This window comes from Toxorhynchites rutilus, chromosome 2, assembly GCF_029784135.1.
Source record: "Toxorhynchites rutilus septentrionalis strain SRP chromosome 2, ASM2978413v1, whole genome shotgun sequence".
Lineage (NCBI taxonomy): Eukaryota > Metazoa > Arthropoda > Insecta > Diptera > Culicidae > Toxorhynchites > Toxorhynchites rutilus.
Window position 1 is genome coordinate 344,886,680 of NC_073745.1, and position 22,633 is coordinate 344,909,312.

The following is a 22,633-nucleotide window of genomic DNA, read 5'->3' on the forward strand; positions in this document are numbered from 1 at the left end:
AACAAAAAATCGAACAGATTCTGAATCAGTAAAGATGTCGCTATGGCATGAACCTTTTTTTGCGTTTACCGATTTTTTAAAAATAGTAAAATTAAAAAGTTATAATTTTTTATTGGTTCATGCGATAGAGAGATGTATGCAGATTATTTTCATTTAAATTTGACATAAATCGGTTCAGTAGAACTTGAGATATCGTGTACGCCAGTTAGAAAAAAACTAGTTCCGAGAGAAACGCGTTTGAAGTTCATTGTGATGGCCGTAACAGGTTAGATACCACATCACTAAGATGGCTCTAACTAGGTAAATAATAGGATTTTCGATAAGTCCTTTCTAGAGTATATTCTTGAATGCCTAAACTACAGAAATATGGTAAAAAAAAAAATTCGATTTTTTCAGATTTCTAGACTAGAATACCCCCTTAAATGATTCGAACGCGAGCGAAACTTTTTGATGGATTCTTCTTCTTTGTTTTGGCTTTAAGAGGGTTTAAACTTCTCAGTTCATTCGCCTCTATTTTTGATGGATTGTTGAGATGTTTGCATCACTCAAATGGAAATATTTCTATCAAACTTTTGTACAATTTCAAAATGTGTAGCATTACCAAATCAAAAATTCCACGTTCTGACTAGTCTCTTGACACCAACAATCTATGCCCACCAAAAACAGTCGCCAAAAACAAGCACCTAAAGCTTGCTATATACACAGCTCAATTTCCTACAGCGCTTCTACTTGTCTGCTCGTGAACGGTTTACCAGCAGATTGCTCGAAAAGTTTTCCTCTTCCGGTGATAAATATTTTGTTACGATACAAAAACAAAAATTCAACGTGGTCATGTTTAAAATTTGCAAATTCGATTGATTTTGTTAAATCCAGCCTGCACGCGCATTATCGAACGTTTCTGTGAACGAAAAAGTATCATTAGGGAAGTCGAAGACTTGCATTCCAACGCAGAACGAAACATTTCAGGAGACGCAGAACGGCAACAGAAAATCCGAACCGAATCTATTGTGTGGTGGTGACGGAAATGAAATCGAAACAAATTTTCATCTTCAGTTTACCACCGATGAACACAACTCTCAACGCTGAAAAATACCTTACGTCTTTTTTAATCCGGAAACAATAATCGAAATCACGAAAAATGGATGATCAATTGGAAAACATCACACACGAAAAATGGATGATCAATTGGAAAACATCACAAATAAGTAATCCACGATTTATCAGTCATCCAATTTGCGACCGGACGGTAGCACGGAATAGAAGGTCGAGTTGTTTTGTTTGATTTTACAAATTGGTCTTTTTCAAGGCTAGGAACGAATGAACTGAGGAAGCTCAAAACCTCTATTATTCAAAACAATACCATTACACCAATAAATCCAAACACACTTCTGAATTCTCCCTTCAGTCAAAAATAAATATAAAATAGATTGGAATGTATCTAAATTTCAAAAATAACTTATTAGTCGAATTTCCACCTATTGGAGGGATCGAAGCTGTTGCCTGTCATGCAAACATCAGAGGCAAAGACCTTTGTATAGTCAGCTTGTATTGGCCTCCGAGAGCTGCGGTTAGCCGCAAGCAACTTGTTGACATGTGCTCACTCCTTCCTGAGCCACGATTGATCTTGGGAGACTTCAACTCTCACGGAACTGCCTGGGGGGAACAGTACGACGACAATCGTTCATCGTTGATATATGACCTTTGTAACAGCTTCAATATGACCGTTTTGAACACTGGGGAAACAACACGTGTACCTAAACCTCCTGCTAACCCAAGTGCTCTTGACCTCTCGCTTTGCTCGAATTCACTATCGTTAGATTGCAAGTGGAATGTAATCCAGGATCCCAACGGTAGTGATCACTTGCCAATCGAAATTTCCATCACCATTGGGTCGAATTCTTCTGAATCTATAAACATGGCATATGACCTCACAAGACACATTGACTGGAAAAAATATGCGGACGCGATTGCTCTAGCCATCAATTCCAGAGATGGTTTACCTCCATTGGAGGAGTATAACTTCCTTTCTCGTTTGATCTATGACAGCGCGGTTCGCGCTCAAACGAAACCCATCCCAGGTTCCACTATTCGTCGAAGGCCTCCCAATCCATGGTGGGATAGCCAATGTTCCAAGCTTTATCAGGATAAATCGAATGCATTTAAAGCTTTTCGGAAAAGTGGAACCATTGAGAATTTTGAAACGTATTTATCCCTTGAAAATCAATTTAAAAACTTGATCAAAGGGAAAAACGTGCTTATTGGCGAAATTTCGTGGGAGGTCTGTCACGAGAAACGTCAATGAAAAAATTATGGAAAGTGGCTCGAAACATGAGAAATCGCTCTCCAACGAATGATAGCGAGGAATATTCACATCGATGGATTTTAAATTTTGCACGGAAGGTATGTCCCGATTCCGTTCCTGTACAAAAAATTGTTCGAGGTATACCACAAGATAGGTGCGATCTTGATCCCGAGTTTTCGATGGTAGAATTCTCTCTTGCTCTCCTTTCATGTAACAATTCTGCGCCGGGATCGGATAGAATTAAGTTCAACTTGCTGAAAAACCTCCCTGATGTGGCGAAACATCGCTTGTTGAATTTATTCAATCGGTTTATGGAGCATAATATTGTTCCAGATGATTGGAGACAAGTACGAGTTATAGCTATTCGAAAACCCGGAAAGCCCGCGTCCGACTTCAATTCGTACCGCCCAATAGCAATGCTGTCTTGTATACGAAAATTGTTGGAGAAAATGATCTTGTTTCGCCTTGATCGTTGGGTTGAAACGAATGGCTTACTCTCAGATACACAATATGGGTTCCGCAGGGGCAAGGGGACGACTGATTGTCTTGCGTTGCTTTCTTCAGAAATTCAAATGGCTTACGCCGGAAAAAAACAAATGGCTTCAGTATTCTTGGACATAAAGGGGGCCTTTGATTCTGTTTCAATAGAGGTTTTGTCAGACAAATTACACTCTCGGGGTCTGCCGCCTCTATTGAATAATATGTTATATAACTTGCTTTGTGAGAAACATTTGAACTTTTCTCACGGAGATTCGGCAGTAAGTCGGTTCTCTTACATGGGCCTCCCCCAGGGCTCATGTTTAAGCCCCCTTTTGTACAACTTCTATGTAAGCGACATCGACAATTGCCTTACAGAAAATTGCAGCCTAAGACAACTTGCAGATGATGGAGTGGTGTCTGTCGTAGGATCAAACGAATCCGACCTGCAAGAACCCTTACAAGATACCTTGAACAATTTTTCAACCTGGGCCATTGGGCTAGGGATCGAATTCTCCACGGAGAAAACAGAGATGGTGGTTTTTTCTAGGAAGCATAGACCAGCAAAACCAAAGCTTCAACTTTTGGGTAAACCGATCACTCATGCTATGTCATTCAAGTATCTTGGGGTCTGGTTCGACTCCAAATGTACTTGGGGGGCCCATATTAGGTATCTGAGTAAAAAATGCCAACAAAGAATAAACTTTCTCCGTACAATTACCGGCACCTGGTGGGGAGCCCATCCCGAAGATCTTATAATGTTGTATCGAACAACTATTCTCTCAGTGATGGAGTATGGCAGTTTCTGTTTTCAATCAGCTGCCAAAACACACCTCATTAAACTCGAGCGAATTCAGTATCTTTGTCTCCGTATTGCGTTGGGATGTATGCCCTCAACGCATACCATGAGTCTCGAGGTTTTGGCAGGCCTACTCCCACTAAAAGATCGCTTCAATTTATTATCCCTTCGGTTCCTCATCCGGTGTAAGGTTATGAACCCATTGGTGATCGGAAATTTTGAGCAGCTGATCGAGCTAAATTTTCATTCTGGATTCATGAGCTCATATCATGAATTCGTCTCCATGCAGGTTGATCCTTCTTCGTATATTCCCAACCGTGTTTGTTTTCCTGACTACATCAATTCCTCTGTACATTTTGATCTGTCCATGAAGCAGGATATCCATGAAATTCCAGATTATCATCGATCGGGGATCGTTCCTACGATTTTCGAAGCAAAGTATGGGCGTGTCAATTGTGATAATATGTACTTTACTGATGGGTCCTCTATGAATGAGTCCACAGGATTCGGAGTGTTCAACAATTTTAGCACCTCACACAGTCTTCAGTATCCTTGCTCAGTGTATATTGCTGAATTGGCAGCAATACACTGGGCGCTGGACAGCGTCGCCTCACGACCTGTTGAACACTATTACATTGTAACGGATAGTCTGAGCTCTGTCGAAGCTATCCGTTCAGTGAGGCCGGAAAAGCACTCGCCGTACTTCCTTGAGAGAATACGAGAAATTTTGAGTGCTTTAACCAGACGCTGTTATGTCATTACCTTTGTCTGGGTCCCTTCACATTGCTCAATTCCGGGTAATGAGAGGGCTGACTCATTAGCAAAGGTAGGTGCAATTGAAGGCGAAATTTATCAGCGTCAAATCGCCTTCAATGAATTTTATTCTTTAGTTCGTAAAAATACCATCGTTAACTGGCAACGCAAATGGAACGAAGATGAATTGGGCCGGTGGCTCCACTCAATTATCCCTAAGGTTAGCCTCAAACCATGGTTCAAAATTCTGGACTTGAGTCGGGACTTTATTCGCACCTTCTCCCGACTCATGTCCAATCACTGTTCGTTAAACGCGCTACTCTTTCGTTTTGATCTTGCCGACAGCAATATCTGTGCCTGCGGCCAAGGTTACCACGACGTCGAACACGTTGTTTGGTCGTGCGAGGAGTATCTTGTTGCCAGATCGAATTTAGAAAACTCTCTTCGGGCTAGAGGAAGGCAGCCCAATGTGCCGGTGAGAGATGTGTTGGCTGGTTTAGACCTTGATTACATGTCCCAAATATATGTCTTCCTAAAAGTTATCGATCTTCGTGTCTGATTGTCCTTATATCCTTATATTCTTCTTTTCCTTTTCCTTCGCGAGAAATCAAATCCCTTCTTATTAACAATAGAATAAGGTGAAATGTAAAAACATATTAGATATAAGATAGGCTTAAGAATTGAGTGTAATGAATGTGAGTGTGAATGTGAGAGTGAACATTGTCAACATATCCTTTTATCCTTTTCCTGAAGAAAATATGTCACCCTTCTAAACTCGAGTAGACCGCGAGTAATCAGTTTTCTACACCATTAACATTAGAATTAAGGAAAAATGTTTATATATACTTGTAACAATACAGTCAGGAGTTTGGCTCCTTTAAACTTATGTAACTGAGCCTGTAAAAATAAACGATTTAATAAAAAAAAAAAATTAGTCGAATGTTTAAGTGGCCCTGAGAAAAACCGATAGATTTGCATTGTTTTGTAGACGTGATTAAAGATGATTGATTCATGATTCATTCTTGTTCTCGCGAGAAAAATACATGCGCTCAAAACAATACACGTAACACACCACTCCAAGTGATTATATATTTATCCCATACTACCGTTATCTATTTGAAAACGCATAAAATCAACAATTCGTATAATTTCCTCGATATGAAAACCGACGACTATTAGTAGATTCTGCTCTACACTATGCTTGATTTTTGAATATTCTGAAAATCCATTCTGTGGCGAAAAATATTGTTCAACACAATAGAATCTGAGGCTGGCCAGGGCGAGCACAATATTTAGAGAACTTAGTCCAACTGACAACAAAAAGATTAACTCCCGAAACATAATGCTCTCTTTTTAGAAATTTTAAACTTACACCCCAGTACAGATTCAAATACGATGTGATGCAAAAATACAGAGGCACTTTTCACCAGGCGGCATGCCAATCGACGTGGTGCTTCACCGAACAAAATTGCACCATACTGTGTGATATCTATCTTTCGTTGTTCCTTAGAATCGAGCAAAACAACTGTGTGTTTGACATCAGCATTGAAAAAGACTGCCGTCTGACAGCTGGATTATAAAGGCTTTAAAACTCGTCAGTTCATTCGTCTCTAGCTACGAAAAAGACCATATATTGATATGATATTTAAATTTTGTACTTCGCTGATACAGATTCGGCCACGCTAACACGATAGGAAAATGCATATTATGCCAATGTTCCTCATTTGAATCATTTGTGGATTAGGGAACCGTAATCTATAACATACCGAAAAAATTTAGAGAATTTACGATTCAATTGGAATGCAAACCATCAAAATCCGTTCAGAGCTAAAATAATTATTAACGTTAAAACTATTTCATAAAAACTCGGGCAGTTTTCTTATTTGGTATCAATATTGAAAAAGGTGGTCTTATGTCGAAATATAGGTAATTCATATTTTCATTTTTATTGTGTAGGTGATCTGGCGAAGTGATAACATCCGTACCTCTCACGCTCAAGGTCACGAGTTCGATTCTCACTCCCGACATTCTTCCAAAAATGGAAGTAAGAGTGACGAACCAGTCAAAAGTGTTGAAAGTCACTATAACAGAGAAAAAAAAATCATTTTTGTTCACTAACGTGAATAGGCGAGCCAACCAGAAGAGCCCGGTGGGCCATAGGTTGAGTATGGCTGATCTAGATGAAACGTCGGCGTTCGCTCTTTTCGCGCCAGCAAAAATCCAAAATGGCACTGAAGTAGAATTTAGTAGCCAAAAACGCGCTCGAAAATTTCACAAGTTTTCTAACGAGCGTCCAAGGATGCTCATATTACGTTATATAATGGCTTTCGAGTAGCGAAGAGATGGTCCCAGCAAGTTTGTTGCTGATAAATTTGCAATAAAAAGTCTGTTGATTGAGGGTTCAAGAGCTGCGGACGAAAAAAAAGAAGTTTATGCGAGTTGAAATTGTCCAGATTTCTCGATGATGGAAACACAAAATTTTTGCCACTGTGTTGTTCATATGCTACCACGGAGCAACTGTACCCATCATGCATTCGATCGTACACCTCATACACAGACTGATAAGACGGTGCTCCGCCTTGCTTCCACCACTCGGTAAACGCTTCGCATGCACACATCATGCGTTCGATCGTACACCTCATACGCACGCTTGACGAGACGGTGCTTCGTCCTGCTTCCCCTCCACTCGGGTAATATTTTTTGCAACACATTGACAATACTTAGTTTGAAATTGCATCTGAATCAATTCTCAATTAACAAATTAATGGATATTTGCTTTGATTCTTTTCCGTCGTCTATCGTCAATAAGAAACTCGTAGAAATTATCTGGCTGGCCTCATACCTGCTGCTCGACGACCAGTTTTATACTGCGAAGAAACAACAGCATGTAGTAGAAATTTGAGAACCAAAGGGTGAAATGTGGTAGAAATCGTACCTTTCTATGGGATGTGATATTATTTGAAAAAAATATTCGTAGCGAATAATTTTTTTTTATCTAATTTGTGTTTCGAGCAAATAAATCTCCGTACATACATGTGAATTAACTTCCGTGGCCAAGTGGTTAGCACATTGTTAAGCGGGGGATTCGGGTTCGATTCCCGATCTAGTCGATGGATTTATCTTCTAAAAAAAATATTCCGATTAGCACCGTGATCAGGATACATTCAAGGCGTGTTATTTGGCATAAGAAATCTGAGCTAAGTACTGATAAAAAAAATACGCAAGTTATACTTACGTTGGAACGGCGAAAGTTCTAGTGGGAACACTAGTGCCATTCAAGAAGAAGACATACATGTAAACATTTCCACCCAGAAGCAATGAAACCATTCATTCGCAATATCTCATTTATTCGAAACTTCCTCAATTAGTCTACAAGAGGAACGAAAGCAAATTGATAAACGATAGACATTGTCTCAATTACAGTCATATGAAACGAGGAAGAATCAGAAGCATACAAGTTGAAGCATAAAAGACATAAACACAAATTGAGCCGCGAAGATTGAGAACCAGAAGGCGAGTTATGTGGATATTCTATCTATTAACCAAATGGTTAAAGGTGGTATCTTTGGTAGTAAAAAATTGTATCGAAACATCATCTTTTCAAGCAAATAAATCTGCCTTTTGGGAAATTGTTTTTTTTTTTGCATAAAAAAGTATGTAAAGTATGATGAGCACTCAGGCCATCGATTCGCAATTTACATTATTTGATTCATTTATTGTATACTATACTAAAAACATGCTTATCCCAAACTTATAAGACAGTGGGTTCAAATTATTACACGCAAAGCTTCCCATCCACAAGCAATGATTTGTGTTGATTATATTGTTATTCGCAATATCTCATTTTGTTGTGAAACTTACTCAAGCGAATTATTAAACGATAGGAATTGAACCAATTGCAGTCCTATCAAACAAGGAAAGTATGAAGCATACCTCATAGACAGTACACAAATAGAACAAAAAAACTGTATGCTTAGTGATCCCCGATTTTAGAAATTAATCGTTCATCAGCTAATTGAATAGTTTTCAGCAGTTTGTTATTCGATACGATTAATCGACCCAAATAATCGATTAATCGATTAATCGTCACACTGACAGAAATAATAAGTTAGACTTATATTTCTCATTTGTTAGAAAGCCATATGAGGGGATTAGAATGAAAAGGGTGTAAGTGATTTGATCGATTTCTCTACATCGACTCTCTCTTTTGGTCATAACTTAGCTGCAAATACATTCCTAGCTGTATTTGACAATGTGGACGATAGATCTGAACCTCATCTATCGGATTATATAGCAAACTTAAATTGGAATGTTTTTGCAGTTGAGTTATTGACTGAACAAAAAGTTGATGAAGAGAAATCGATCAAGTCACTTACACCCCTTGCATTCTAAGCCCCTCATATGGAATCAAAAGTGTTCATTCCACCTGAAAATCAATTATTATCTTTTACGCTCCCCTAAAGTCGTAAACGAAGCTTAATTCGAGTTGACGCCATTGAGCATCGTTTACGAACTTAGGGGAGCATCAAAGATAATGATTGATTTTCAGGATAAAACAGCAGCGGACGCGCGTTTTTTTTTCTCTCTTGGTTTTGGATCGATTAATCGACGTAAATTATTCGTTCGCTTCGATTATTTGTTGTGCAGTGTTCGTTCGATTAATAATCGATTTCTGTAGGAAGTATTCGATTAATCGATTAATCGAACGATTATTGGGGATCACTATGTATGCTGTCGCTCATAAACATATCTCGAATGAACAAGTTTTCTTCTAGTTTTCTAATTTCTTGTTCTACTGAATTGGCCCAGAAATTGTACTGTAAAAAACATGAACATGATTTGTTAATACCGAATTAAAATCGCTTCTCAAGCACCAAACTTAATTAGATTAACCATTGTATTATTCGCTGGCTCGGAAACGCGCTTGTACATCAACCACACATAGTATATAATTCGGAATTTCCGTCTTACTTATTCCCTGTAGTAAATTGAACAAAGGAATCATATCTTTGATAAGCATAACAGGGGACGCTCAATGAAACCGTCACAACATCTTCGGAATTCTGTCATTTACGTTAGTCGACTACTTAAGTAACACACCACACCACACCGAGTGAGCCTTTGTGTGGTTATTAAGAGCTGATCATGCTTCGCGCATCAATTCTTATCATTTGAATGAACATTTCCCGTACTTTCTCGGCATTCAATAGTAAAACTAGTCAACAAAGAAAATTATTGATCAGTAATCTAAGGATTTTTTACGACCAATACTCGTATGTCGTTGTGTTCTGGCTGGAGATCGAATTCCAAACGGCCAATCTATATAAAAACACATATGAAACGACAGCGATCGCTGCAATTCTTTTCTGAAGGCAGATTATCGTCGTTGGCAGTGCGCGAAGACAGCTCGTCAAGAGTAGTGCAGTGTAGACCGTGCAAGTGCCCTCCGTCAGTGATATCAGTACAATAGTGAGTAATTGTTCCTTTTCTATACGATTCTTTGATTTATCGCCATATATAGATTGAAATTATGAATTCATGCTGAAATGCTAATGTGTGGAATGTATCGAAACGTTGTATAACGAAAGTGCGCTCTAAAAATTGGTTTTGATGCATTAGATTCAAAAATCATAGTTTTGCATATTCCACGATATTTTTTCTGCAATAATGTGATCACTAATGGGCTAGGTTTCTATTGTGGTATAAACTCTGAAGGATTATTGCCCGGATGGTTTACTTGCAGACAGAGGAGAGAATGCAGTTTTACAAGATCTGTATGATTATTTACAAGATCTGTATGATTAGTACTTATTTGTAGTTGCAACTGCAGCTCTGTTACATGCAGACCCTGAATTTCATTCTCCGGCTCTGCCAGCTGAAGTTGAAATGCTTCACGATTCACGAACCAGTTCCATTTCATCAACGTGTTGCAATTGGAAGTCTTTTATTTGACTCAACAGCTCTACTTCTCGTTTTCCAATAGTTCTTGGATTTCTCGATGTTCTTTTCCGTTTGCTGTTGCTGAAGTATGGCATGCATTCGAAGCTCACCGATTTAAACACCTCAGCGCTCGATGAATTGCGATACTTCTTTCTCTTTCAATATGTCTTCATATAGTTAAAGATCGATGGCAAAACTGACAAGAGAATCCTCATAGTTTTTTCAACTGTCCTACTCTCAAAGGACCGTGGGATCGATTCAATCTCTAATCCCATACCGTTACCGCATTTAGATATAGATACCACGGATGCTACAGTCTTCACTGGCGTCGACGACGGACGCACTTCCTGCGGGTTTTTTAGGCTTGAATCTTCCGGATAATCGGACCGTAGACGAAACGATCACCTCAACCGCGGTGATGCTTCGGTTTGTCTAATACAATCGTTCGTTCGTTTCATACTTCTCTGGCTGCTCCGTATACTGCGCACACTTTTTCTTTCTTCGTCGTCCCGCTGATTCAGTAGCTCGTGCTTCCTAGCGATGAACTACTTTCCACGTTCCATTTTTCCAGCATCTCTTTTTCGTTCTTGGCACGTTCCTCTTCAATCCACTCCAGACTCAAATCCTCCAACAGTTTCCGTTCTTCGTCGATATGTTGCAGTTCACGAGCCACTCGAGCTGCACGAGCACGAGCACTAAAAAGGCCACTAACCTGACTCAACACCGGAGCCGATTCCAATGCACTATAAACCTCATTCTGCATGCATGACTCACACACGAAGTATATCGAACGCACTCCGCCATGTATAGATAATAATTGTCGGTCACAACCAGCAAATTTCTGCAACTCACTGCTACTGTCAACCATAGATGGAATGAATATATCTTCCGACGACGAAACGTATCTGATCATCAACGGCGTGAGGATTAGCATTCGCCTGCTGAGCCCTAGTCCGCGATCGATTTTGTCCCATATTATCTAGTGGTTAGGATATCCAGAAATTGGTGTGTTAGAACTCGATGGCTGTTCTTTCATTAGAAATAAACCGATTAAATTTAATCCACTTGCCAATTGTCGCTTTCTCCCACACTTTCAAGATCATGCGATAGGGCTACATAACGCACCGCCACAGACCTGTTCGATATTTATGATTTTTTTATTATTACAAAGAACACATCAATGGTTCCATTCATATGCACTGCACTGATCGAACGTCATCCATAAGATAGAGTAAAATTTTCTTTTCTTTTTAGGAACATCCAACGCCATGACTTGTAAACTCCTGCTGCTTGCATTCGGTGTTATTGTGGGTAGGTGTTAGCGGAACATACAATATTTGAGTTTTTTCAGTACTTAAATTGTATTTCTCCAGCGCCGTTGCTAATTCTGGCTGATGATACGAACACGATTGACGTGGATAGAATTCGACAGCATCTACCCATCAACCTTCAGAATCTTTCTATTCCTGATTTCGATGAAATAGAAAATGCGCTCAAAGAGAAGTGTATTAAGGCTGGTGGGAATGATGATTCCTACGAACATGCTAAACAAGGTGCCAAAGATCTAGCTAACTGCATCAAGAATCTAGTAGATGTGGATCAATTCCGTCAGGAAGTTGAGCAGGCAAAACCTACTGGAGATTTGGACACCGTGTTTAACAAATATTGTCGTAAGCGCAACACGCTGTTGGAGTGTGTAAATACTTTTTCGAATTCTCTCGACCCATGTCTGGATAGTGACGAAGAGCGCCACAAGGGATATGGTGTCGACGTGTTCAAGAACTTGCTAAACTTTGTGTGTCACAAGGACGGTGATCAAATTGCGCGTAATATTGATTTAGTTGATGAACGTAAACAAATGTTGAGATACCTATATTTTTAGTTTTCATCGCTGAAAAGGGACCGGAATGCTTCCAGGAACAGAAAGATGATCTTATCAAATGTGTGAACGGTACATTTTCGGGATATTTGAAAGATGTGGATACAACGGGAAGCACAATTCCAAAGCTCGTCATTGGGCCGAAACAATGCGAGTAAGCTATTCTGCTTCAATACACTTTCAATGTTGATTATCGATGCTGTTTTTCCAGAGATTTTGCCAAGCTACAGGATTGTTTTGTTCGTGAATTGGAACAATGTGAGGAATCTACTCCAGCCAATCTTGTCGAGTCGCTTTTCAGATTCGTTAGAAAAGGCTCGCCGTGTGACCCAAAAGTAAAGTGTCAATAATTTACCAATTATGAAAATCATTTATACATACATTATTGTTTGATTGGCAGGTGAAAAACAGTCGCAGATAACACGGGAGTTCAACGAAGGGTATTTTTGATTACGTAATTGTTTTATAAAAAAATATATCATGAATGAATAAAGCTGATTTTGGTCTAAACGTGAAGAATAAAATCTAATATTTAAGGATGGTCATCAAGGTGAAATCCAAAAAAGTCTGTGTAATTTCTTCAAATACTTTGTATTACGCTTCATACATTACTCTAGTATCGTGTTAATTGTATTACTGTAGTTGATAATTATACTGTTCTGATTGAAATAATCATACCACTTGCTACCATATTATACGCAATTTCTTGAAGACAGAAACTGCGTTCTTCAAAGCATTGTCACATTTCTTCCATGTTTCATTTAATGTTTTAAACATTGAATAATTATTATTATTTTAATAATACCTATAAAATTTCGCTGACGCGTGCGGCATATGAAATGGAAATTGATTTAAACCTCAAGTTTACTTAACTTTATTTTTTTTTTACAAAACTACTAGTCGAACGAATTTATCTAAACGAAACATGAACGCGACAGAAATTGAAAAATCCTGTTTATTCTTCAAGAACCATTATAAAAGAAAACTAATGCGAGCGAATGGATCATTTCTAAAACATATATTTTTACATGAGGAGAACTGGGACCCAAAGCTTTACAGATGTATACTACACAAGTTAATCGCCTTCAAGATTGGAACCGAGTTGTCGTTACGCTAGCGAATAAAATGAAGTCATAATTTATAATTAATTTTAGAGTATGATTTCAAACGACATTTCAGATAACATTCTGTCACAGTCCTCAAAATATCTATTCTACCATTTTATATTCTAAAAGATATTTAAATGCTTTGCTTCAATCCTCGCTTTTCATTTTCGTCCTCTTTTCAATAATTTCAAAAGAGACTCTGGATAATAAATTACAAATTTCTACAGGCCATTTTTCTGATGCTATTACGGATAGGTGTAAAATGTGTTCTCGATTAAAACATTTACTGTTCCTAAAATGTGATTTCATTCTAATGTTCACTTTTGTATTTTGCTTGTTTCGCGAAAACATACCATTTACGATACGCAAGAAGCAATCTAGAATTCTAGACTTCATTCATTATGAAGGTATTCCATCTAGCTGAAACTCCATCGACAAATTTTGTTTTCAAACACTATGGTATAGTAAAGTCTTCTAGTTATTTAGGGTGCTTAAATTGCTAGCACGAGTGACGATGCTTAATATTCCTTTGTTTAAATATAAATATATATAAAACCTAAAACAATTGTAAATAAAACTCACTTTTACAAATCAGATTCAACAAAAATGCATTGCACTGTGCGAAGATAGAGAGATAGAATCTTCTCGTGCTTCTTTAGAAGAATATTTGAAACCATGAAACGGAAGAAAATTCAGTCGAAAATAATTAATCGTGTTGATTTGGAGTTCGAGAAGCTAAGCTACTTTAAGTTTCGAGTATATATGTTATTAAACACTGGTTGAAAAATTGGTAGAACAGACACGATTTAGCTCCGACTAACGTAATAACAAAATCCTCGCCAACAGTCAAATATTCTTCAATAGTCTGTCACAAAATCGCTTTACAGAAAACATTTTTCGGCACTTCAACTTGACGGCATTTCTTGAATTGCTACATACATATAACTTACTTTAACAAATAAAAAGGTGATATCGAAACATTCCATTGTGAATTTTAATTTACGCAACATTTACAGCAGATGACTTTGTTCTTCACTCAATATTTCAACGAGTGACTAATATAATATATCCTCAAATACCAAAACGTTGTTTATGATTTTTACGGATGGTCCGGAAGCTTCTCTGTGTTTCAAATATTTTCAAATAACTTTACATTTTTAACTTTTTCTATTTTCCAGGAACGCGTTGAACACATTTATTGTGTTCCTATTCGCAAAAATAATAAACATCGACAGAGAGATGAAGAAAAAAACAATATAAACATATACTATATAAACAGATACTATATATAACATTTTAAAAAAATATCATCCGTAGAGAGCAGACCACAAAGAGTAGATTCTTTGTTTCTCTTACTGCCATTGTCCAACACCGGGTTGACTAGGATAGGGTGGATAATTGTAGTTAGAGGGAGGCGGTGGTGGAGGTGGATAAGTATGATACTGAGAATCGGTTGAAGGGTAAGGTGCACCCGATGAAGGATAGTAAGGATATGTTGGAGGTGGATAGTAGCCCTGTGTTTGGTACTGAGAAGCCGCCTGATAAGGATACTGGTATGGGTTAGTACCACCTTCCGGGATGTAAGTTGGGGGGGTGTCGAAGTTGCCTCCTGTTCCAGCATTGTGAACAGGTACTGGTCCGCCAGGATTGACAGCGCTTTCAGGTCTATGAAAGGCTGAACCATTGGAACTTACAGTTTGTGTTGTGGCAGAAGGGGAACTAGTTACGGAGGGTGCATTAGTGGTAGAAGTAGCAGTGTAGGATGAATAGGATGTACTCGCTGGATTTTGTTGCTGATAATTAGATGCCGGATCAATTGAGTTCAGCGTCGTTGGGGTAGCTGTATAACCTTGGGAATAGGGCTGTTGTGGATTCTGCTGATGTTGTTGGATTGAGGCTGAATGCGGAGGAATGTAACTATTCGCTGCAGACCCACGAGAATGGCTTCTCACCTGCTGCTGCTGGTAAGCCTGCGGGTTGTTCTGAGAGTGCGGTTGCGGTGGCACTGTTGACTGCTGATGATGGTAATAATTTGATGAATCAGTTGGAACTGTAGAAGAGGACATTGTCGTAGCAACTGATGATTGATAGTGGTTGGAACGATTCACAGGTGCAGTTGTGTTGTTGCTAGATGTATATGATGAACCTAGACACATATACGAAATTTTAGATTTATTTCCTTTCCTAAGCGTCGGAATATACTAGCTTTCAACTGAGTTACTATGTATAAAGGTGCACCCGATGAAGATAGTAAGCAGAATTAAATGAGGAATTGAAATTTTATACATCCAACTAACATTGCTCTAAACATACATTTTTGATGTTTTTTTTTTCCTTTTATATTACCCTGTTATATTAGCATAAAATAGTATGTACCGAATTTGAACTCAATGATAATCATTAGTTATTAATATGAATTTCTGAACAATGATATCGAGTATTATTCAAAATATCGCATGATGAGATATCAAACATACAAATTTATTTATACTTTGAAGAAGAAAAAAACTACTTTTTATGAAAATAAATAATGTATTGCAAACTGTCTAAAAATGTGCCTGTCATCATTAAATTATGAAATTATTTTAACCATAACCATAGTAAAAATGCCGGACAATTTGAAATAGATGCGCGAAATGAAAAAAAAAGACTATTATATCAATAATGGAATGAGGTATCCCGTCACTTTTATTTTGAAACATGTTAACAGTTACTCAAATGATATGCTATAGCATAATCAAATCAAACTGTATCGAATATTCTCATACATTTTTTACATCGCTGTGAAGCAGCAGCGCATAAAAATGTAATTATATTGGTGTAATATTGCACTATGTTTACACAGTCATGGCCTGATTAACAATATCCCTTCAACAAACTCGGTTCGTCGCTGTCTCTGTCACATTCCGCAGGCACCTCGTATTCGCCAGGTCCTGTCCCACTTGATCTTGTTCACTGCGCTTCTCGTCTCTTCGCACTCGCCGGATTCCCGATGAACACCATTTTTGCAGGATAGTTGTCCCGAGTTCTTGCAACATGTCCTGCCCACGGTATCCTTCTAGGTTTGGCCACTTCATGGATACTGGGTTCATCAGTGAGTTGCGTAAGCTCGTGATTATGTGTTCTCCTCTATACGCCAAAGATGGTTCTTAACACACGTCGGTCAAGACTCCAAATGCTCGCAGGGCGAAGCAGATAAATTGACTATACTTGTTGAAAATTGTGCCCCGTATGTTGAAGCCCGCTCTCAGCATAGCACCTTCCAGCGCCACGTTGAAGAGCAGACAGGATTCCGACAGTTCACCTGAGATCCACACACTGCACCGCACACCGTTCATCGTTACCTGAATCAGTCTTGTTCGCTTTCGGAGAAAGCCGTGTTCGTCCATGATCCTCCATAGCTGTCGCCGGACGTTTGTATCATATGCGGCCTTGAACTCAACGAAGATGTGGTGCACAGGGACCAGATACTTTTGGAGGATCTGCCGCAGTGTAAAAAGCTGGTCCGTCGTCGAGCAACCGGGCATGGATTCGGCCCACAAATCTACTTACTATTGGCGATAGACGACGAAAGAAGATCTGAGATAGAATTTTGTAGGTACCATTCAGGAACGTGGTTGCGCGGTAGTTCCCACAATCCAGCTTGTCTCCTTTTTTATAGATGGGCAGTCTACCCCGTCCTTCCACTCCTCCAGTAGCTTTTCTGTGTCCCAGATCCTGACTGTCAACCGGTACATACACTCTACAAGTTTTCCCGGACATCCATTGAAGAGTTCCTCACCAGCTTCTTTGTGGTTCTTCAGTTGATTAATGGCCTCCTTAACTTCACCCATCGTCGGGGTGATACGTCGTCGTTGTTCGCTCCACCAGTGTAGTCCTTCTCAACGCCGTCCTGGTCTCCTGTCTGCGCTGCTGCTTCTACTTCTCGATCAGCTCGCGTTCGTTTGTCAAGATGCCTTCTTCCTTGTTCCTGCACATTTCGGCCCACGGCGTTGAGGTTTCTTGAAGAACTTCCGCGATTCTCGAGAATGATAAAGCAGCTCCATCTCCTCACACTCTTTCTCTTCCAGGCGGCCCGAAAGAGATGAGTTTGCTGCCTTCGCTTCAGTCTGTATCGTTCCACGTTTTGTCGAATCGCTCGTTGCTGGATGGCTGCGTGTGCTGCATCCTTCTCGTTCAGGAACGCTCGGCACTCGTCGTCAAACCATTCGTTCTATTATCGTCGTTGTTCGTACCCGATGACGGTCTCTGCTGTGCTGCTAATTGCTGCTTTTAAGGTGTTCCAGCATTCATCGAGGGGAGCACCATCCAGTTCGTCTATCCCCGGTAACGCAGCTTCAAGACGCTGCGAGTATGTTGCAGCAACGTTCGGCCCCTGTAGTCGTCGTAGGTACCATGGTGAGCGTTGGTGTCTTATGTTATTGACGACTGACAGTTTAGAACGCAGTTTGACCATCACCAGGTAGTGGTCTGAATCGATGTTAGCGCCACGGTAGGTTCTGACGTCAATAATGTACGAGATGTGCCGACCGCCGATCAAAACGTGATCAATTTGTGTTTCTGTTTACTGTGGTGATCTCCAGGTGTAACGGTATTGGAAGCTGTGCTGAAAGAAGGTGCTACGTATGGTCATGTTCTTGGAGGCAGCAAAGTCGATAAGTCTTAGGCCGTTTTCGTTGGTTCTCTGATAGCCGCTGAACCTATAAATTACCGGTTTGAACTCCTCCTCTTGGCCGACCTGGGCGTTCATCGTTATCTTGGCCCTCTACGCGATTCAGATGTTTATCGAAGAGTTGCCTCCATCACCGACACATTTCTGCTCGTCACACCAAGCGCTTTCGGAATGCGTTGAGTTTCCGGTGAAACTTTTGAATCTCATTAGAACGGTGCGGCTATTCTGGCCCCTCACACTTCTTTTCCAGGCGACGCTTCTTTTTCCGGAAGAAATGAGTTTGGTGTCTTTGCTTCTGTTTATATCGTTCCACATCTTGGCGGGTAGCTTGACCCGCGCACCTGCACCTGCACCTGCTGACACTCATCATCGAACCACTCGTCCCGCTGTCTTCGTTCCACGTAACCTAGGATGTTCTCTGCTACGCTGTTGATGACCATGTCTTGACCATGTTCCAGCTTTGCGCGTGTATTTTTCGGCGACATCTATTTGTTTCAATCACGTTAGATTGTATCGCGGCGGGCATCAGTACAGAATGTTGTTCACAACGGAGAGTTTTGGGCTTATCTTAACCATCACTATGTAGTGATCCGAATCGATGTTAGTGACGACAGTTATGTCAGAGAAGTACCGACCATCCATGGTCCATCCGAGATTCTGTTTGATGTGGTGACTTCCAGGTGTATCGGTTGTGGAATGAAGGTACGTACGGCCATGTTCTTGGAGGTGGCAAAATATATAAGTAGGTCATTTTCATTTGTAAACTGATGTGAGCTGTACATACCAATTATCGGTTCTCACTTCTCTTCTTTGTCGATCTAAGCGTTGAAATATTTATTGATGATTTTAATGTCATGTTTTGGGCAGCGGTTATATTCGCGTTCCAGCTGCGCGTAGAATTCATCTTTATCATCGTTGGAACTCGCAAGGTGAGGGCTGTGTATTGTAATGATGTTGCCATCATAATTCTGCATATTGTGTACCCAATTCATTTGTGTTGTCGCAGCTCTGGTAGATGGTATGACTATCGCGAAACGTACGAACTGTAGATCCTCTCCAACACACTTCCTACAGCGCTACGATGTTAAACTTGTGATATCGACAATTCCATGTCCCAAGTTTCCAATCGTTAGTCATGGGGTAGTCGCCTGGGTCTATTTCGATTAGTACGGTTCAAATCTTTATGTGTATTGTTCGTTGCTTGGTGTTTTCGTAGTGCGGCTTGCAAGACCTGCGCCAACCTCACTATCTTGCAGGAGGACTATCGTTATACTGCTGTATTACGTCCCGATTCCAGGTCTCGAAGAGGACCATGACAAAATTTATAGCGGCGTCAATTCGCTTAGAACAGAGTTTCCTTTTTTGTGCCTTTTGACGTAGGATTACGTCTTTCGGGAACATATTGGGGTACAAATTGAAAATCGAAAATCGAGCACATCGTGAAAATTGTCCAATTTCAAACGCTTATTGCTCAGTCATTTAATGATGGATTGATGAAATTTTAGCGTCAATCGATTTCGGTACTCCATAACAATTTTTTATATTGAAGAAAATAATATATGTCATGAAACTAACTATCGAACAATTGAAGAATCTCAACCCCTATTCTAACGGAAACACCCACTTCTGATTGGTCGGAATTGACGACACACGCGGCGGGACCCTAACAGAGACATCAAAACCAAGCTGCCTGGGGAAAATCGGCACTGCAAATACATGAAAGTAGGGGGAGCTTTTGTTCTCACCGTAATGCATTCCCTTACAGAGACATCAAAACCAAGCTGCCTGGGGAAATCGGCATTGCAAATACATGAAAGTAGGGGGAACTTTTGCTCCCACCGAAATGTGTTCCCTAACAGAGACATCAAAACCAAGCTGCCTGGGGGAAATCGGCACTGCAAATACCGTAATGCATTCCCTTACAGAGACATCAAAACCAAGCTGCCTGGGGAAATCGGCATTGCAAATACATGAAAATAGTGGGAGCTTTTGTTCCCACCGAAAAGTGTTCCCTGACAGAGACATTAAAACCAAATCATTATCAAAGAGTTTAACAATGTAATTCTTCAAACATATCCAAAATCAACAGATAACCTAACGGAATCCTACGTCAACTATGTGGTCGTGTCTCGGACACAACCCTCCTGCGACTTTTTTTTGGCACATCAACGATGAAAAAGTTTCGTGCTGTGGTGATACAAAAAGTTTTTGGAAGAAATGCGCCCATTTTCAGCAAGAACCTTGTGAGTGATTGAGATCGTCAGTGAGTATTCGTCGAAAATGACAACGCAGAAACGATTTGAAGGGTAATAACCAATAAAATTTGAATCCTATGTAACAATCGAAGTTTAAATTTGTATGAGAATATATTGGACATGATGTAATACAGTGTTTTAGAGGCCATTACGTGAAATTATTCGCCGAACATTGCTTTAAATAAATTAATTGTGACATTGTCTTGTTGGGACCACAGCTCCGTCACCTAAAAGGCACTTGAATGTAATACAAAAAGTTGGTCGACATTTTGACATGGTTCATATTGTTATTCAAATAAATGAGTTTTTCATGCAAACAACCACGAACAGAATCAAACCCGAAGCCCCCAGTATGATATATGGGTAAAGCCAACATGATGACAGCTGCTGTCAGTGTCAATAAAAAAATATTATTCACTATTAAACCAACAGAAGACCCACCCTTTGGATTATATCAATGATCATTCGCAATTCATTTTAACTACTAATAGATTAGGAAAAAACAGAATTAATGTGCACATACTACTCACCCCCGTAGGATGAGACAGGATGTCCTCCGTAAGGTGGTTGCTGTGATACAGCTGGGCTTTGGCTGTTGTACATCCCAGCTGTCTGTGCGGTAGCTGTCTCTGGTATCACCGATGGCGGAACTTGTGAATACTGATCGTAATAATTCGGTACTGCATTGTTAGCGGATGATATCGGCGGATAACTAGTATAGTTTCCAGAGTTCGATCCTACGGATTGCTGCAAATTAATACTGCTGCCTGCTGGTGTGCCAGTTCCACTGAGGGAACTGCTGTTACTGCTTTGACTGTGATTCATAACAGCAGGTGAGGGTGAAGGAGATGAGGAAGCGGAGGACGATGATACCGTGTGATACGGTGAAGGATTATTGCGCTTGTTCAATGCTTTTTTGGCAGCGTTATAATCATTTTTAGGCTGTTTAGGTGGTTTTTTGGCAGCGTTTTTCTTCCCAGGTGCACTGGCTTTCGGTTGACACTCCATGAAGCTTTCGGTGGGAGTAGGAGACCGGGTAATGTTGCTTAATGATGTCTGGAATTCACTCTGGTTTTGATTGTTAATAAGAGCGGAAGTCGTCTTCTCTAAGAAGTTAAGACTCGATTCGTACTGAGATGGTGGGGGCGGAGGAGGAACATGAGATTGTTGGCCATAGTAACCGAATGAGCCAGTCCCGGTGTATGGATGCCAGGAAGATTGTTGGTTGTGAGAGCTCTGTTGTTGATGTTTGTTCGTTCCATATGATGACAAATGCATGTGCTGTGGTTGATGCAGGATTGGACTCTTGACAGAGGCAGTAGAAGAATTTGGCACACTGTACGCTGATTGCTGAAGCTGTACAGCAGACATTGGATTTGCGGGGTTGGTTGATGACTGTTGATACGGTTGCTGAATGATTGGTTGCTGTAGTTGGTTGGGAGAAAGCTGACGATTGACACTACTATATTGCTGCGTTTCTGGCACAGTTTTTGCAGGTGCTTGATGCGCTCCAACGTTTGTACGATGCGTTTCAGTTGTAGGCGTTACGTGAGACGCAACTGATATCGGTAAAATACTGGGTGAACTGTTAGCACCACTGTTTCCTTTTGTAGCACATGTTACTGTGGATGTTTCCGGTGCCTTACCAGCTTTGTGCCTGTAGTTTTTAAGCGAAGATGGCGGAACTTTCGATTTTCGTTCAACGAGATTTGGTTTATATACAATTTTCTCCCTGAGAGGAGGTATTTCATCTTCTATAGTTACTGTGGCCGGCTGTGGTTTTTGTTGGCTAGAAACTCGTGATTGATTTGCAGTATGAGGATAGTTCGATAGACTTGAACTCTGTTGTTGTGGAGCCAACGAGTAAGCAGATTGAATCATTGGGAATTTGGAACTACGCTCTCCGATGGGTTCTACAACAACCTCCGAATACGAAGAACTTGCGCTAGAAACAGTTTTTCTACATCCTATCATACCATCCCTAATTTCGCCTTCCTCCAAGTCATCATTCTTTAAATCACATTCAATGATTTCCCCCTTTTCGGGATAATCATCCACACTCATCAAATCCTTCTCGCTATCCTGATCAAGTGGTACTATACTCGAATTGGATTTATCTTCATCTTCCGAATTGGACGGTATACTGAGTGAATTTCCTTCCGAGCAATCACCGCCCACCTTTGAGGCAGCAACAGGTGATGCTTTCGTCGCCGTGGAAGAACAGCTTGCTCTTCTTCCACCTGTAGCGACAGATGATACCATTCCACCTTTCGCAACCGCGTCTTTGTTCTGACTAACCTTGAAAGCTGTTCGGATAGCGATTATTTTACCAGTCTCTAGCTGCATGTAAATTCCCTTCGGTGATTTTAGAACCATAACCTTCTGACCTGCCTTGAGAACAATGTTAGATTTGTCCGCAGAACTGGTGGGAATCACGACATCTACGGGTA

At 40.2% G+C, this 22,633-nt stretch overlaps 2 protein-coding genes across 8 annotated transcripts in view; one reads left to right on the top strand and one right to left on the bottom strand.

The window, feature by feature from the left end:
* LOC129767492 (uncharacterized) overlaps positions 1 to 22,633 on the bottom strand; it is an 88,321-nt gene that overhangs the window by 50,304 nt on the left and 15,384 nt on the right. For 3 of the 6 annotated variants that reach the window (XM_055768462.1, XM_055768463.1, XM_055768461.1), the window contains 2 exons: positions 20,714 to 22,624; positions 12,723 to 15,402 (listed from right to left, as the gene is read on the bottom strand). In XM_055768462.1, coding sequence (XP_055624437.1) covers positions 14,609 to 15,402; positions 20,714 to 22,624 — 2,705 coding nt within the window. In that variant the 3' untranslated portion in view covers positions 12,723 to 14,608. Of the gene's footprint in view, positions 1 to 12,722; positions 15,403 to 20,713; positions 22,625 to 22,633 lie in introns of those variants that run through there. The other 3 variants (XM_055768464.1, XM_055768465.1, XM_055768466.1) reach the window with 1 other exon arrangement.
* On the top strand, positions 9,637 to 12,674 carry LOC129767496 (27 kDa hemolymph protein-like). Of its 2 annotated transcripts, XM_055768470.1 has the most exons (7): positions 9,637 to 9,800; positions 10,564 to 10,697; positions 11,526 to 11,582; positions 11,645 to 12,097; positions 12,154 to 12,304; positions 12,362 to 12,485; positions 12,551 to 12,674. In XM_055768470.1, exons 3-7 carry the CDS (start codon positions 11,540 to 11,542, stop codon positions 12,569 to 12,571), a joined length of 792 nt encoding a protein of 263 aa, XP_055624445.1. In that variant the 5' UTR covers positions 9,637 to 9,800; positions 10,564 to 10,697; positions 11,526 to 11,539; the 3' UTR covers positions 12,572 to 12,674. The 2 variants fall into 2 exon arrangements, with proteins under 2 accessions (XP_055624445.1, XP_055624444.1); XM_055768469.1 differs by lacking the exon at positions 10,564 to 10,697 and having other exon boundaries at positions 9,642 to 9,800.